Source organism: Manis javanica, chromosome 9 (assembly GCF_040802235.1).
Source record: "Manis javanica isolate MJ-LG chromosome 9, MJ_LKY, whole genome shotgun sequence".
NCBI lineage: Eukaryota > Metazoa > Chordata > Mammalia > Pholidota > Manidae > Manis > Manis javanica.
In genome coordinates, this window is record NC_133164.1 from 78,060,046 (window position 1) to 78,077,856 (window position 17,811).

The following is a 17,811-nucleotide window of genomic DNA, read 5'->3' on the forward strand; positions in this document are numbered from 1 at the left end:
TGCTTCCAACTGAAAGAATGCTGGTACACCTCCCAGCACTGACTGCAGGCACAGAGTAGGCACAAAACCGTATTTGTTGACTTGTTGATAGCTTGTTGATAGCTATGTCTAGAGTGGTAAAATGGGGCATTGAAAATTGTGTTGTTTTTAAATATACATAACGTTCACCATTTTAATCATTTTTAAGTGTAGAGTTCGGTGGCATTAAGTACATTCATCAGGCTGTACAACCATCACCACTTACTGTTTCCAGAACTTTTTCATCATCCCAAACAGAAATTGGGTACCGACTAAACATGAACCCCCTGCAGTGTCATCTCCCCACCCCACTGGTAAATGTTATTTTACTTTTGTATCTATGAATCTGACTAATCTAGGGACCTCAGGTAAGTGGAATCATACAGTATTTGTATTTTGTGACTGGCTTATTTCACTCAGCAGAATGTCCTCAAGATTCATCCATGTTGTAGCGCCTGTCAGAATTTTCTTCCTTCCTTCCTAAGGCTGAAGAGTATTCTGCAGGTACATACCATATTTTGTTTATCCGTTCATTCTTCAGTGGACACTTAGGTTGTTTTTGCTTTTCGGCTTTAGTGTGTGAAATCTGTTCAAGCTCCGGCTTTCAGTTCTTCTGGGCCTGCTCAGAAGTGGAATTGCTGGATCATACGGTAATCCTGTTTGACTTTTAAGAAACTGTCACACTGTTGTCCACAGTGGCTGCACCATTTTGTATTCCTTCCAACTGTGCCCTAGGGTTCCAGTGTCTCCACATCCTTGCCAGTAGTTTTTTTGTTTCCATTTTTTGGAAAATACTTAGTTTAAAGATAGAACTCTGGTAATGCTGGAAATAGACTTTATTCCATTAGCCCATCCACATGAGAAGAAAGCTGGTGAGTTAATGAAATGTGAAAGCCAGCAGCTTTGGCTTGAAACAGTTCTGTGGTCTTTGGCAGCATCATTTCATCGACGCCTGCTCTATCACTTACCAACAGGTTGGGCTCCATCTCAGTGTCAGGGATGGAAAGGCCTGTTCTAGAGTTATTGGCTGCTCCTGCTTTTCCAAGGAGGGGAGAGGGAAAGAGGCTGGACACACTTTGACTTGTGGATAACCAGTTGCCTCACCACCCACACCTACCCGTTACGGCTTTTTTGCCTAGGATGAAGCTGTCTTTTAATCTATCCCAGAAGGTCCTCACAGAGCACAGTGACACTGCAGCACCACCCTGCCCTCAGAGCATTCCCAGTTAGGTATGTCAGCAGCTGGTGCCTTTTTACATCATCTCCCCTCCCTTGTTCCCCTAGCTATGGAAAGTTCCCACTTGAGCGCTCAGGAAAAGATGGAGGGCATGTGAAACATGAGATCTGGGAACAGGTTGCCATCTTGTAAAGGCTTTATTTCTATTTCATCATCATCTCATACAGACTCCGAGGCACCGTTCTTTGTTTCCATTTGGTATCCTCATGACTTTTTGTAGTGTTTTTCCTTAAACAAGAAAATTTTGAGTAAACACTGTATATTGCCAGTTAGTCTTTGAACAGTGACTTAAAAAATGAGTTGCTGTTTTATCATCAGTGCAAGAGGACAACAGAAGTACAGTACGAGAGAATTCACGTTATTACAGCGACAGATGACTCCCACGTAGCCATGGTGAGACCACAGTAGCAGTATGTACATGCACTCAAGTGCTTCAAACCCAAAGACATGCAAGTTGGGTAGAATACATGGATTATATGGCAAATTTGGTAAGCCCAGCTGAGGACTCTGAACCTTTTCAAAAGTGTTGACTTGTATCTCCTCCAGGATATACAATATCTGTCTACTGGTTTCATGGCTTTTTCACTACAAAAAGTTCACTGAATCAAACAGTCTGAAGCATTTCAAAAATTCTTAAAAAACAACACTGACAACATAAAATTAACCTAACACACTCTAATTCAATGTGGCAATAAACGAAACCAAAATATAACTGTGCAAATTCAACAGAGAGGCAGTCAATACTGAGAGCAATGGTATTCAGAATCCTCTTAAAATGGACATTTTTTAAACTTTTATTTTTTAAATTTATTTATATCTTATTTACCATTTTTTGTTTAATAGACTGTATAAAAAAGATGGAGACAAAAATAGTTTTCTGAGCTATGAAAAAAATTAAGTTATTACAGGCACATTTACTGTTTCATTCTAGAAACATCTCAGGTTCACAGGTTGAACATTCAGCAGCTGCGTGTTTTTTTAAAAACATTCTTTGACCTTGGGAAAATGAGATCTCTCCTTTTGGGCAGAGTTTGGTTGATGACGACAGGGTGGTTGTGCAAATTACAGTGAATTATTCTGCGATAATCCATGCACACTTGCATCATGTCCCAGGTGCAGCTTCTCCCCAGGTGACTCCTTGTCGCCGAGCTCCTCCCTTGAGGTCCGGGCCCCCGGTGACTGAGCCAGTGAGGCAGTGGGGGAATGTGGCGCCCAGCGGGACGGAGGGCGACGGTTTGCTGGTCTCTCGGGCCTGGAGAAGCAGGGTTCTAGGGATGGAGCCAGGGCGGAACAAGGTAGTTCCTTCAAAGCAGAGAAATAGAATGACCCGGTTACTCAGACGCTTCCTCTAAGGTGCCTTCCCCCAGACACACTTCCCAACAGGCATAAGTTAAACGTAGTAGAGCTGGGGTGGGGGGACAACTTCTGAATGCTCATTTATATTTTGCTCCTGGAGAACAACTTAAAATGGTAAGTAAGGAATTCAACACAAATAATTAGTATGATAGTAATGGGAAGATACCAAAGTATGATAAAAATATGGCAATGCTGTGAGGTGGTTGTGTCTACAGAGTGCCTTCAGAATTAGGCAGGAGCATATGGAAGGTGAGGAAAGCCACGTGTGGCCTGCACAGGCTGCATGGTCATATTCTGACCTGACCGATCCTTTCCTCTTGGCCCTCCTGAGTGGCCTGTGTAGTGAGCAGCCAGCCTCCCCATGCCTTGGTCTGTTGGGAGCCCATGAAGAGACCTGTATTAGCAACAAGACTCACCTTAAACTGAATTCTGCTACTGTTTATTCCACACTGACTGGCAGTGGGTTAAACAAACTCCCACAACATGGAAAAAAGGCTGCAGGCAGAAATTTTAACTTAGGTCTAGTTTTCTTTAATGACTCGTCCTTGCAGCAGTATTTTAAAAAGTTGAATCAGTGTGGTTGTGCTTTTGTGTTACAGGCCTCCTACACCTTCTGAGAACAGGTGATGCAAGATACACTCAACCTCAGTTCCCAAAAGGCTGCTGCTCTTTTTGTGGTTCTAATGCACACTGAGCTACCTGTCCTCAGTCGCATGAAAGGAATCAAGGACACCCACACTTGGAAGATGCTGGTACACAGAAATGTGAAAAGCTGGGGTAAGAGGTAGTAATGAGCTCTACAGGGTGGAACTGTCTGCCCAAGAGACCCTCAACCAACAAAAAGCTGAGATGGTAAAACCATGGCGGTGGAGAATGACACAGAACAGGACCCTCAGGGCTAGTCTGGAAGGAAGGAGATTCAGAGAGATGTGATGAGCAACTGCAAAGACCAGTGAGGAATGGTTTTTTAGCGGAACAGTGGGGTGACAGCAGCTGTGCATATGGGTGACGTGGAGGGAGGGAGGTGGAAGGCAGAGCGTGCTGGACACAGACAGCGCTGCTGAAGATGGAGTGAGGTGGCTTCCCTGCCTCCCCGTGGGTCATTAGAAGAGGAGCATTAACACTGGAGACCAGACCACTTCTTCAAAGCCTTGGTCTCTGTGGCTGGTACTTTATGACAATGGGTAAGCCTCGATGAACAAAGTGCTTATGCTAATGGAACCATGACAAGCAGAAATTCTTTGCCTACTGAAAACACTGGGAGCCTGAAAAGAGCTGAAATGTGAGCTAACAACTAATGCAGGGGTGAGCTGCATCCTCACCTCACCTCACCCAGCCCAGTGCACCAGGGGACACATGATTTGGGCAATCTGCCACTGTTTTGTATCTTTGTATCTCTGCTCCCAATATTGTAAGAATTGTATATGTACTGTGCATGTGTGTTGTCTGAATTGTGTGTGTGTGTTGTATATGGGTGTGCATTGTATGTGTGTTGTGTTTGTTATTTGAGCTGCATGAGTGTGTGTTGTGTAGCCATCAAAATAATGGGAGCAGGTGCAGGCTGACTGGGAAAGCCTGGCTCTAAGTCCCCCACATGCTAGACCTCTGTGCCCGAGACAGTGCCCTCTGAAAGCCTATTGGCTACAAACTGCATAGGAAAGCAGGAATCTCATCAGGGTCTCCATGACCCCAGAGCCTTTCTCTGCAGTGAGCTGTCAGCACTCAGTGGGGCAACTGGGAATGTCCAAGCCAGCCACTCTGTCCTGCAGATGAGCTGCAGGCCCCACGGGCAGATGTACCTGCGATGATTCGGCCTTGTTTCTGCGTGTCAAATGCCAACCTGAGTTACGCACATGACCTGTGCAGACAGTTTGGGAGGAAGGAAGAAAGCACTTACGGCGTGAGGCGGCAGGGCTAGAGTCCCCAGGGGGCAGTTAGTAAGACAGTTTGGTTCTGGACAGAACAGACAGAGAAAGAAAAGAAAAGCAAGAAGGTTGGAAAGTGTTTTTTAAAAAGAGGAACAGTAAAAGGTTTAAAGTCAACAAGCCTGGTGGCAGTTCCAGGGTCAGCTATCAGGGGAACATGGTCCTGCAGAAATAGCAGGTGCACCCCAGGTACCCAGGCCTGCCCTCTGCATTGGTGCCTCATGACGGAACAGCTACAGACCTCTCCCCTCTGTTCTGTGATCTTCCCTGCCCTGCCCTCTGGCACTTAACATTTCAAACATCCTTTGGCGCATGAAGAAATGGAAGTCACACAACTGTGATATCTGAAACAGGGTATTAAATAGCCAGTTTGTTTCAGCCACAATCAAGCCACTGCCGCTCAACCTCAACATTCCCCATCACGTCTCCCTCTAAGAAGTGAAGACAGGCATTACATTTCCAGATTATTCCCTTTCTCTTCACACCAGAACTCCATCTCACAGCTTCTCTCAGCATTTCTGAATTGGCATGACAGCTTCAAGAGAAAAAGGGGCATAAAGAGCTTGTGGGGAGGGGGAGGAAGATGGGGAGAGGTCTTGGTGAGCACATCATAGCTAGGGATGCTCACGTGACCCCCACGTTGTGATGTCCCAGTGAACATTCAGGGGACAAAGCAACGACAGGGCACCCAGGTTGGGAAATCAGCATTAGTTCTGGAAGTAGACCTTGGAATGAAAACCCAGAACAACTACATAATATACAGGGTGATGGGAAGGGGCTTCCAGGGGGCCTATACAGCCAGTCAGTTCAGACAATTATTATTCCACTGGAATCTAGAGCAAGAAAAATTCCAAAAGAAAAGGAAAAAAGAGCCAGTGACATTTGAACACTGCCAGTAAGTGCCCTGTGCAGGTTCTGAGCCCCTGAACCTGTGCCATGCTCCCTTCAAAGTGGCCAGTCACCTCTTTTGGCACCAAACACACCAAGTAAGAAGAGAAGCTAAATAAACATTTTGCAGAGAACCAAAGCAGCGGTGGGCACAGCTTTGCATCAAAACCATTTTCATGCCTCAGAGCTGTGAGTCAAACATTAACTCATTTTCTTTCTATGATCATAGATTGCTTGGAACATTCACTGTTAGTAACTCAAAGCAATTTTTGGTTCCTGAAAATTCATTTCTATTCAGTCTGTAGTATGAATGGACAGTACAGACACACAGTCAGTCAATGCTTTGGGACAAAACCCTAATTTCAACTGATTCCTCCAGAGCCCTAAGGCAGGACATTCACACAGACAGACACTCTGCAGCAGCGGGTCACCTACCTGAGGGCCCGGGAGGGCCGGGGGTAACAGATACCTGCGAAAGACATTGGTTGTCACCTGAGAATAATCAGTCCTGGTATTTGTCCTTCTCAGACCATGTAAACACATTTACCACACAGACTCGAAGCTTCACGACATGAAGGCCCACACCATCAGTACCAGGCTGGGCCACAGGGCCTTGCCATTCCTGTAGGTCACAGACAATTTCACAGGGCTTATATTTTGAGATATAGATATATAATATAAATACTCCTTGGTGGAAAGCTCTGGGAAGCTGACCATCATCTTTCTGCCTGTGGGAAATGTAGGGCAGAAGGTGGGCCAGGTGACACAGCAAATACAACTTCCTCCTCTCCTCAAGCAAAGCGAAGGCGGTTTGGTCATGAAGAAAGCCCAGGGTGTGCCCTGCCCTCACCTCTCTCCTCTCCTCTCCGACCTGCCATCAGCTGGAGCTGCCCAACCTGCAGAATGCTATAGGCGTCCGAAGTCCACTAGTGTGGAGTTTGCTCCCCAGGGTGGGTCAGGCCTCATGCTTGGGACCCCATGGGGGCTCGCTTGCCTAGTAGGGTGTGAGCAAAGGCTGGGAAATGCATCTTTCAGCACTGCGAGAACCCTGAGGCCGACATCACCGCCAGCTTCAGCACCAGGCTTTATTTTGCTCATTCTTGAAGTGGAAATAGGACTGTTTCTTAAAGTGAGGTGGTACAAATATACTACATGTGGATACATCAGCACAGAATTCAAGGTAGACTGTTGGAGGGATATAATAGTAATTATGTAATAACGTGACAGTTTGTGTGCTCATTCATAATGTGACAATATATGTGATGTGCAAGAGGATATAATAAGGTCACATTGTATGAAGGCAGAATTTTAATCTTATCCAGGTGTCTCACCTGGTTGCATTGCCAGGGGGATCCATGGACACAGAGGGAATGTGATTTATGAGATTTAACACTCCTATTTCGTACTGAAGCCAACACTGGAGTGCAGATGCTCTCATAGGTCCTGATGAGAGATGTTCTAGTATCCAAGCTGTCAAAACTCTCTGGCATACATCTTGTGTTGGCATACATAAAGATGTGGCATGTGCAGAATGCCCTAACACAACTCTCACTCACTTCACACATACACATACCTTCCTAGGACAAAGATTCATACAGGAGGGCTAATTATAACTCCATGTGAGAAGTCCGGACAAACAGACAAGCCTCAATACAGACCGGAGAAGAGAACCCAAATCAATGCTGGGCTCCTGTAAGGAAAGCCATTCTATTGTCCTCAGGAGGTCATCAGGGACAACACATGAACTCTTCCTGCAACAGGAGCCTGGGGTTTGTGTTTCTGCCTATTCCTTCTCCAATAAATCCTTTACCTCCCCAGCTCACAAGAACCTATGATAATAAGGATTCTTGAAACCAAACAACCTGGTACAATCCCAGGTTCAAATGGGTTTTCCCGACATTTAAGGGGATGAGCTTAACCTGCATTACCTCGATGGACCCTGGCTCGGCTTTGACCGTTTCTCCCACGTGGCTGTCACTGTTAAGACTGGGGGGGCCATGGAAGGCCTGCCTTGTCTCCTCCTTGAAGGCATGCTCCAACAGCTTCTTGCTGAGGATCCTGGCCACGTTCTCAGTGAGTGTGTAGCCAGGGGGAGCAGATAAGTCCTGCCTGGCAGGCGTCCCCTCTCCCCCTTCTTCCCTACTGGTCTCTAAGCCAACCCCGTTGGGGCTGGGTGACCGTCCCCGGGAACTGGGGCTCGTTTCCTGGCCTGGGCCCAACTCAGACCGGGGTTCCGCTGAGCGTGACCGACTCCCGGCCCTCGTCCCCTTCTGGAAGGGGTCCTGCACTGCAGGGCTGTGGTCAATGATGCTGAAGAGGCTAGAGAGGCCGTCGTTGATGGCGGTGTGCACTGGGCTTTCCCGGGTGGTGGTGGAGCGGGCCCAGGCTGACTCACTGCACCCCTTCTGGGCCAGCCCCAAGGAGGTCCTATTGTTTGGCTGGTCGGCTTTGGGGAGGGGCTTCCTCTGCAGCTTGGGGGACCCATACTTAGGGGAGCAGCACGTGCGTTCAAACTTGGCCTGCACCTTCTCGATGGCAGGGGCCACCTGCCTGCTCCTAAGGCCGCGGGAGGGGGACGATGCAGGTGTGGCACCACCTCCTGCCTTTGGAGTGAGACACTTGTGGGGGCTGCTGGTGATGGCAGTGCCACGTAGGGCTTCAGTCTGCAGGCCAACGCTGATGGTCTGGACTGTCTGTGTCCCCGTTGTCCGGGAGCCATTGGTCTGGCAGGCAATGTCCTTGACCAGAGGCTCGGTGGGACCAGAGCACACAGCATTCCTGACAGAGAAGGCCACCTCCTTCATGTCATCACTCATGTTCTTGGACATCTCCAGGCTGTGCAACGGGGAAGGAAAACCCAGGGGGGTGCAGAGGGCGCCATCAAGGGGGTGGAGCCCTCCCTCCACATAGTCTCTGGCATGTCTGGTGGTGGCACAAGGCCACCTGCTAAGCACATGATCTGAGGTGCCCCCCTTTGGGTCCCCGATGGCCCCTCTGGCTCTGCTTGTGGGACAGGTGCACTCAGGCTCTGGGCGGCCCTTGCCCCCCCCACCGGCTACTACAATGCTGTCCATCCTTCGGACTGCAGGCGGGCTGTGCAACACCCGCACCCCCGCCTGCTCAGCGCACACATGGCTCCGCAGGGGCTGCTTCTGGCAGTACTCTGGGCTGGTCATGGTGTCTGTGGTCATGGTGACACTCGTGGTGAGGTACCAGGAAGAGTCAGGGAAAGGCTCGGTGCTGGCCTCATTCCCCGCTCGGCCCCCCTCGGTCCTGCCCTCCCAGGAGTCCGGGGGCCTCTTGTCCCAGCCCCAGCTCTTGCTGTTGAACTCCTCGATGTACTTGAGGTCGTCGGGAGACAGGGGTGGAGTGATGTCCTCCTTACTGCTCACAGCAGGCAGGCCTTTCTCTGGCAGGAAGGGTGAGATGTCCATCAGGCGCTGGAACTCGGACATGGAGGACACAGACACCGCCCTGGGAAAGGGGGAGAGAAGACGGTGTCAGCTGCCTGCCAGCCAGGGAGCCCACTGCCCTGTGCCCCTGCCCAGCACAGCATGTGTCCTGCCCACTAGAGAGGTGCCTGGTGGTACCAGTCTCCACCTGAGCATGGGAGCACTTTCAGCTGCTTCCTGTTCTCCACTCCTGAGCTGACTGCTCAGTGGATGCTCAGTGGACTTTTTATGGCTCTGGGATTGTTCCAGGACTTTGTATTGGTCAGAATTTCATACTGCCAACCCTCAAACACTGCAGGGATGAGCAGAAGAGGGGGTTACAAGGCAGTTGTCATTAAGCTCCAACCCACTTTGGAGTGGTTTCATGTTAGCCTGTCCATGCTCCACAGGCAGAACAGGATCTGGCTACGGCCTGGCCTTCCTACCTGTTGATGAGTACTAACCGTCCTGCTTTACAGCAGGTGCTCATGCTACAAACAGGAACACACTAGTCCCAATCCCAAACCAGCTGACGGTATGTGGTGATGGGAGGTGGAGATACAACAAAATAACTATAATCTTAAGTCTTTTTCACCCATCAGCCTCATCCTCTATTGGCTTGAAGTACTAATAATCTTCAAAGGCCAAATGGAAGATGTAGGAGAAAGGAGGGCCATGGGAGATGTAATCAGGTTGGTAATTAATTTCTAAATATCATGTAACAGAAATTCCACCTGGCCCTGCTCAGATCCATCACCAGGGCTCAGTCCTCCCCTTCCCTCTGTTCCCCCTGTATATAAAGCCAAGCCTTCTCTTTGTTCTTGCTTCTCCTGATTCCTGGACAAGAGGAAGGCTCCAGCAGATTCACACATGCACAATGGAAGGGTGAAGTCAGTGAGCTAAAGTCAGTTTGGGGTGAGCTGCTGCCTGATGGATGTGGATTTGAATATAGATTCAAATATATAGTAATGCAATATACTTTTATTTGACATGAACTTGCTGACTGCCTCCTGTAGGCCCGGCAGGCACTTTATGACATGCTGGGGATTCCAAAATGCTAAAACCGAAGGTTTCTGGGGTGCTCAGGCAGGTTGTCAGCCCAGCCAGGGCAGAGAGGTGGTGGCCCAAGAGGGAGCCCTGAGGCTGCCATACCTGGCCACTCAGACCCGGGACCCTCGGGGATTCCAGGCCAGAGGTGCAATGTGTGTAGACTCACTGTCTCTGCAACTAGACACCTGTCTTTTAGGACATACTAATATTCGCTCACCCCCAAAACAGAGATTTAAATACCTAGGGTTCTTCACCAGCACAGAGCCTGCTGAAGGGTTCCCTTCAATGCATGGACCATACCGCCCATGGACCTGTTAATGATGGTGAGGCCAGAATTGGGGATTGCGCACGACCAGGACTGGCCCAGAGAACCAGTGAAGCGTGGTGGCCTTATCCTCACCTGGGAGTATATGCTCTTGGGGTTGTCATCATGGGGTAAAACACACTGTTAGGCATTCCATCTTGTGATTTCTCACTAATGACAAAAGTCAGTGGTATTTTTTTCTTAGAAATAAGCTATAAACTGTCCAATGGTCCTCTGAATCACAGAAAGCTGGCTACAACCAACACTGGAAATAAAAGAAAACAGAAAGGATGGGTTGATCTGCCACTCGATCTTAAGCTTTTGGACAAGTGTGAGTTCCTGCTTCTCGCCTCTGGTCAAGTCAAGGAGTTGCTGAATTGAAAATGAGCTTCGGAACACTGGTCTCAGGGGGCTGGAAATGCTCTAAGGTGCCAAAACTCTGATCCTTCCCTTGGACATAGCTCTTCTTACCCATTTCTGCCCACAGAGGAATGACTTTCAAGGGCTAAATCAGTGGCAGCCAGATGGGAACTTTGTGCCTCTAGGGCTTGGATAGATATTGTAGAACACAGATAGTGTGGAAGGAGAAAGGAGAGGCAGCAACCTTAGCAGTGGTCAAAGAAAAACAAAACAGTAAGTACGAAAGCCAGGATACATGCGCAACATGCACAGGTGTGCAAAGAGGCAAAGAAGAGAGTATGGAGGGAACACAGGGAACTGCTAGAAGCAAGAAGAACAGAGGGTGGTGGAGAGCACACAGGCACTGTTTTGCATTGGGCATTCTGATGTTTAAATTTTACAAGTAAGGATTACTTTGTGAAATGAACAGAAGCAATTAGGATAAAAAATAATGAATCATTACAGGGCAGAGGAGGTCTCCTAGGAAAGAAAGAAAAGGGGGAGGATGTAATGATAGCTGTACTTTGTTTACTGTTTATTCTATGCCAGGCATTGCTTTGTTTTATGTGTATTAACACATTTAGGCTGTTAACAAATCTAAACACCTCCTGTTTACAGATGAGGAGAGTGAAGGCACAAAGCAGATACATAACTCACCCATGGTCACATGGCTTGAGAGAGGAGGAAGTGGATTTGAAATCAGACCACATGGGTCTAGAATCCAAGCTCTCAGGTGCTGCCTGGTCCTGCCTAAGAACGACCAGACCAGAAGCCTGGAGGATAGAACATACCCTAAGCCATCCTAGGTTTGGGATACATCCAATAAAAGGCAAACTGGGAAGGGGACAGTAATTCATAGACTCGAAATTCACTGGATAACCAGGAATGGGAAGATCTGAAAACTGTGGATTGCCTGGAGGAGAAGCTTCATGTAGTGGGAAGGTGAGTGTTCACCTATGAAGAAGAAGTGTGTTATGTATGGGCTTGGTGGGGAGCAGGGCTAGCATATGGCAAATCTCTGTACTCTTCACTCACTAATTTTTTTTAATGTTTGATTTAAACAAATTTGCTTACATGTACCTTTTCAGACACATCCCCTCATACAGATGACCTAAAATAAGTGATTACTAATTAACATCAACTACTTCATATTTATTTCAAGGGTTACTGCCAGAAAATATTTTAATAAATCCCCCTAGCAGAGCTTTTAAATGCACAATATATAAAATGTCTCACTGCATGTCAAGAGGAAGGTTTTCCAGACTTTCAATTAGAAGAGAGAGGTTTCCATGGACTTTTCAAAAACCATGTAACACAATCACTCTTTATACACACAACACACAATACACAACAGTAACTACAACATTCTTGCCATAACATTAATACCCACATGAACACAGCGTGTCTCTGGCCTTTTTATTGCTAGTAATAAAAAAACCATATTTTTGAAATTAATAATAATAAAGCAACTACTTGTTCAGAAGTCTTATTTTAAATCATCTTGGAAAGAGGGTGATAATAGACTGAAGTGACAGGGTGGAATTTTAAGACCAAGAGGCTCTAGTTCAGTAGGTCTATGACTGTTTTCATCAATCTCACTCACCTTTGTAGATTTCCCTTGTGGTTTTCTTCTTCCTACAAAAAAGAAATAAATTTGTCTGAATCAGTGAATATTGGCTGCCTGGGAGCCTTTATGTGCTGAGTGATTTGTTCTGCAGTTCTGCCTGTGGAAAATACCATTTAAAATGTACATGAAAGCCCAGGTTTGGGCCAGGAGTGTTACTGTCCATCAGCCCTTTGAAGCACAATAATCAAAAGAAAATCCATGGTATGATGAGGGCTGGAGCTTCTGCAGTCCAGGGAGGAGCCCACATGAGGGAGAAAAACTGGCTAGAATCTTAGTCATGGAGGCAATGGCACTCCTGGGCTGCCTCAGAGACTTCACTGACCACTTGGATTCCAAAACCAGCTTTTGTAATGACCTGAATACAGGTGACTGTGTGTGTGCATGCATGAGGGTGGGGGGGTGGGGGGAGAGAGAGAGAGAGAGAGAGAGAGAGAGAGAGAGAGAGAGAGAGAAGTAGGAGGGGGAGGGGAAGATGCGGGTGACAGGGTAAGTTGGGAGACTGATGTCCCTTGGTCTAAGCCTCGCTCCAGAAGTTGGAGTGACATCTCAAACTTAGAGTGCTTTCTTGGTTGTCTTGAGAAAATGCCCTCATGCTGGCATGGTATTAAAAGAGAGGCAAGGAGCCTAGCAAGCCTTTGCTGGAAATTTATTCCTCTACACAGTGAATAGCCTGGTAGACTTCCCCTTCATCTCTGCCATGCATGGGTCTGGGCCCCTGTGGGGCTGGGACTGGGACAGGATTTCTCTCTGCCAAGAAAATGGGTCATATCAGATTGTCAGCAGATCAGATGGGGTGGCCTGTTGGTGAAGTCATATCAACTGGGTGCACATGATTCCAGAGACGGCACCCGACTTCACTGACACCCAACCCAAGTATAATTTCCCCACACTTCAGCCACACTACTTGATGTGAAATCTTCTGAAGTCTCCTGCGTGTTTGCAATAGGTTAAATGACAGGTACAGCAACTGTTAAATTGACTCACAGGCTATGATTCCTGAAATCAATTTTTAAAACCCAGTTTTAAAAAGAGCATAACCAGCTGGTGCGAATGTAAACTACTTCAACCATTGTGGAAAGCACTATGGAGGTTCCTCAAAAAACTAAAAATAGAACTACCATTTCACCCGGGAATCCCAGTCCTTGGAATTTACCCAAAGAAAACAACTTCTCAGATTCAAAAAGATATATGCACCCCTATGTTTATCGCTGTACTATTTACAATAGCCAAGATATGGAAGCAACCTAAGTGTCCATCAGTAGATGAATGGATAAAGAAGATGTGGTACATATACACAATGGAATACTATTCAGCCATAAGAAATAAATAAATCCTACCATTTGCAACAACATGGATGGAGCTAGAGGGTATTATGCTCAGTGAAATAAGTCAGATAGAGAAAGACAAATACCAAATGATTTCCCTCATTTGTGGAGTATAATAACGAAGCAAAACTGAAGGGACAAAATAGCAGCAGACTCACAGACTCTAAGAAGGGACTAGTGGTTATCAAAGGGGAAGGATGTGGGAGGGCAAGCAGGGAGGGAGGGAGAAGGGGATTATGGGGTATTGTGATTGGTGCACATGGTGTGTGCGGCATCATGGGGAAAACAGTGTAGCTCAGAGAAAACAAATAGGGACTCTGTGGCATCTTACCACACTGATGGACAGTGACTGTAATGGGGTATGAGAGGGAACTCAATAATAAGGATGAATGTAACAACTACATTGTTTTTCTTGTGAAACCTTCATAAAAGTGTGTATCAATGATATATTAATAAAAAAAATTAAAAAAGAAAAAGCTTAACCAGGAAAACCTAGCATTGTGCCATGGAAATTTCAGCACAGAGCTTAACTCACCTATTTGCCAATCCAATTTATGTAAGGCTTGTAAGTGTTGGGTATTTTCCACTTTGTACAGAATAAAGTATTTATAGTATGTCATTGTTTAGTGACACATGTTATTTCTAAATGGGAGGTATTTTTTAAAACAATGTTTTGTGTTATTAATAAGTTTTCTAGAATCAGAAGACTTTGTTATGATTTTAAGAAAAGTTGAAGATCTGAACTTCCTAGAGTGACTTATTCTCCCTTGTGTGCTTCACTGGACAGGCCCATTTGTGAGGCCTTTCCATTTCCATAGGACACAGTCCTGCGTTTCCAACCTGGAGAAGGTGGCAGAGTGAAACTGACTACAGAGCATACAGGAGTTTGGGCTCAGGACCACCAAGGACAGCTCTTGGCATTGTAAAGGTTTCATTTGGCTCAACCCAAAGGCTGCTATATGCAAAGCCCAGGGGCCTGCAGCCATGTGGCGGGCTTCCTGACAACCCCTGGGCACTGCAGTAACCAAGCGGGTGGGCACCCAGGCCCACCTGGGGAAGGAGGCTCCTGAGCTCCATCTGGGGCCCGCGGCCCAAGGGCTCCTCTGCCTCGTCGTCCAGGGACAGGGCGTCCAAGTAGAGGTTCTCCCGGGCCGAGCACCTGTCTGATTCCTGCAGCTTGGACAGTGGCCGCTCTTCAAATGGGGTGGAGTCAGCATCCATACAGGGCCACATCCCCACAGCATGGGGCATGCAGGGGCTTCCCGGGTGCGCAAAGGGATGGATGTTGCCTTCTTTTTGATCACAGAGGAAACTGCCACTTCTCCTCGGACTGTTTTCTTTCTGCAACTGGAGGGTTTTAAGAATGAAAACCATTAGCCTCACTTTTCTGTCTGTTGCTCTCCCTAAGATCATGGTTTTTCTGCAATTTGGAGTTACATGTGGGTCCATCTGAAAGACTGGGAGAAGTAAATGTTCTTGGAGTTCTGACCTGAATTTTACAAGTTGTGTGATACTACAAATGCTTTAAAAAAATATCAAAATTTTATCTGAACTTGGGAAATCTGCATTAACCACACAGAAGCCAGCTCCTTCCAACAATATATATGTTACTGTACATAACTTTGACTACTGTACTCCCAGGAAATTATATGTTATCTTTTAAAAATCTAACACTGTTAAATTACATATTTAGAACTCTCTTTTGTAATTACCATTGGAACTTAAGGCACACTCAAGGGAAAACCAGCAGTGACAGCAAATTTCTGAGGGTGAATCTGATTTTCCTAACTAGCAGAGTTTCCTAATAGTAACACGATTATTTCCAAATCAAGCGATCAAATGGGGTCATAACCATTTGTGGGGAAAATGGAAGTCCTTATAGTCAGGATCATCACCTGGCCCTAAACTACTTGATGATGTAACTGGCCTACTGCTAGGCTACTGCTTCCACACTCATAGCCAAGCTACTATGGGCTGAGTCACTATATAAAGAGCTCTGCCCAGTGCTCTGGGCAGAGGCAGAGATGGAGGTGGATTACAGACCTTCAGACCACTGAATGCAGACATGATTCTAGTGCTTGACCTACTCCCATGAAAAAGAAGCTGGGTATAAACACTTTTACCCCAAGAATGTTCCATTGTCATTTCTTGGACTCACTGAATCCATACTGAACCATCCCAGGGCTGAAACCCTCAGAGACAATTGGCATAGTTGGCAGGATTCCTGGTAGACTGAAGATTGGAACAGGCTGCCCTCATGGGAGGGCTGCTTCAGCAGCTGCTCCTATTGATGGGGAGACAGTCGAGTGTCCCCCAGTGGGCATGAAGGCTGAGGTGGCTTGCCTCCTAGAGGACTGGGTCGCTCCCCAGGACTGGGGGCAGATGGAGGTGATGTCTGGGGCAGCAGAGGTGGTAAGGAGGTCCTTTGAAAAACAGAGTGCCTACAAGGTGGGAATTGAGGTGGGTTGGCTGTTTCTCACAGTATTAAAAAAGGCTACAGATGAGAGGAACATGCTCTTGCAAGAGACATGAAAAATGGCAGCATGAGTAAGCAAGCTGTGAAGTGCTATGGATTTGTTGAAGAATGAAATGGCATTGATACGAGAGCAGGCAGTATGAGAATGTGAGCTGTGAGGTGCTGTGGAGGAAGTAAAAGGTATGTGAGAAAATGAAATGGTGTTTCTGCAAGGCAGTGTGGGAACAGTAAAGGGTGTAGCAGAGGAGGCACTCAGAGGAGTGGTGAGAAAGGTGCCCTCAGCCCCAAAAATGGTGGAGGAGCTGGGGGATACGGAAGTTCCTATGGCCTATCTACCACTGAAATTCCTATCTACTGCTGTGAGAATAAGGCTGGGTATAAACCCTTTCACCTCAAAGGTATTGCATTGTCATTTCTCAGTCTTACTGAATCCACAGTGAACCAGCCGGGAGCTGAAACGCTCAGGCAAGATACCACGGAGTGTCAAAAATCACTTACATTTTGCCTGAGAGAACTAAAACTTAGCACTAAAGGTAAAGATCTGGTATGACTTAAAAAAAATTTAAATAAGCCAAATACTTCAGAGTCAGACTGTTTCTGTCTGACTTAGTAAACTCAAGAAGTGGTAGTGGGGAAAACACAGCACCACCTGGAGTCAGGAAGACCTGAGTCAGAACCAGTGTTGGTGGTTTGCTGCTTGGCTAACGGGTGAAGTGCCCAACGCTACTCAGCTTGGTTTCCTCATCTGTAAAATGGGGATAGCACACCTCCCTTCCTCGGGACCACAGGCAAGGGGAGCCCAGCAGGGGCCCAGCCCCTTGTAAGGCTCACTGTTGGACAGGAAACCACTACTGACTTCCCTCAGACCTGCCCTCTTCCTGCTGACACACACCTGCCTTATTTATCCCATTAGAATCAGAGGATGTACAGTCTGTTCAGGGAGCCACTGTGAAATCACAGGAAAATGGTGTGCAGGGTGGACACTCCCTCCTCAGTGAAGGCCTCATGGACTGCTCCCCCTCAGCTCTCCTGAGCTTTCCTCACTGCCTCCCTTTCAAGGAAGAGGATGAGCTGAGGATGTTCCCACCTATGTATCATTAATGGGGTCTTTACCAGCACACACGCTCATGCACTCTACCTGTTGGCTGCTCTTTTAAAAAAGTAAATTATCTGAATGACTAAGGTGACATTTGGATTTGTCCTGAAGGGGTGACAGAAGAAGGGGTGTCAAGTGCTGAGACAGTGCCAGAAAGTTTTAAAACTTTCTGACAAGCACATCAATTTATTTTTTAACAAAGCATCTTTCACAAACTACACCGTTGTGTCCTAATTTAAACCTTCATCTCTGAGTTGGAGATCAGTGTGGCCCATGTGTCATCAGGAACAAAGCCATGTGAAATAATGGGGACAAAGCACTTTTACTCATTTTTAGTAATTTCTGAGGTGTGGAACAAAGGTCGCAAGAGTATTATCTTTGTTGCCGAGAAAGACGGAGATTCAAGCAGCCAGATCTTAAGTGTTAGAGTCTGAAGCAGGGTCACGGTTAAATCAGGGAACAAGCAAGTCACTCTGGGTCTCAGTCCCCCTCCCCAGTGACACAGTTCTTCTCACTTCTCCTAAAGATGTTAAATGCCTTCTTTAAAAAAGAAAACAAAAAGGAAGGCCTTTTATTATGCTCATCTAATGCATGTCAGCACAATTTAGTTTCAACACGTGATCATCTCCAAGCTATTCTGGGCAAGGAATTAAAATTCAAGAATCACATTTGAAGCTGT

The 17,811-nt window shown here is 46.8% G+C and overlaps 1 protein-coding gene across 9 annotated transcripts in view; it reads right to left on the reverse strand.

Annotated features, from left to right (window-relative positions):
* Positions 1 to 1,344: 1,344 nt before the first annotated feature.
* Positions 1,345 to 17,811, reverse strand: part of MTCL1 (microtubule crosslinking factor 1) — a 157,684-nt gene continuing 141,217 nt past the window's right edge. For 6 of the 9 annotated variants that reach the window (XM_037008371.2, XM_037008369.2, XM_037008367.2 and 3 more), the window contains 4 exons: positions 14,611 to 14,907; positions 12,212 to 12,243; positions 7,353 to 8,898; positions 1,345 to 2,557 (listed from right to left, as the gene is read on the reverse strand). In XM_037008371.2, coding sequence (XP_036864266.2) covers positions 2,318 to 2,557; positions 7,353 to 8,898; positions 12,212 to 12,243; positions 14,611 to 14,907 — 2,115 coding nt within the window. In that variant the 3' untranslated portion in view covers positions 1,345 to 2,317. Of the gene's footprint in view, positions 2,558 to 4,508; positions 4,565 to 7,352; positions 8,899 to 12,211; positions 12,244 to 14,610; positions 14,908 to 17,811 lie in introns of all 9 variants that reach the window. The other 3 variants (XM_037008375.2, XM_037008374.2, XM_037008373.2) reach the window with 1 other exon arrangement.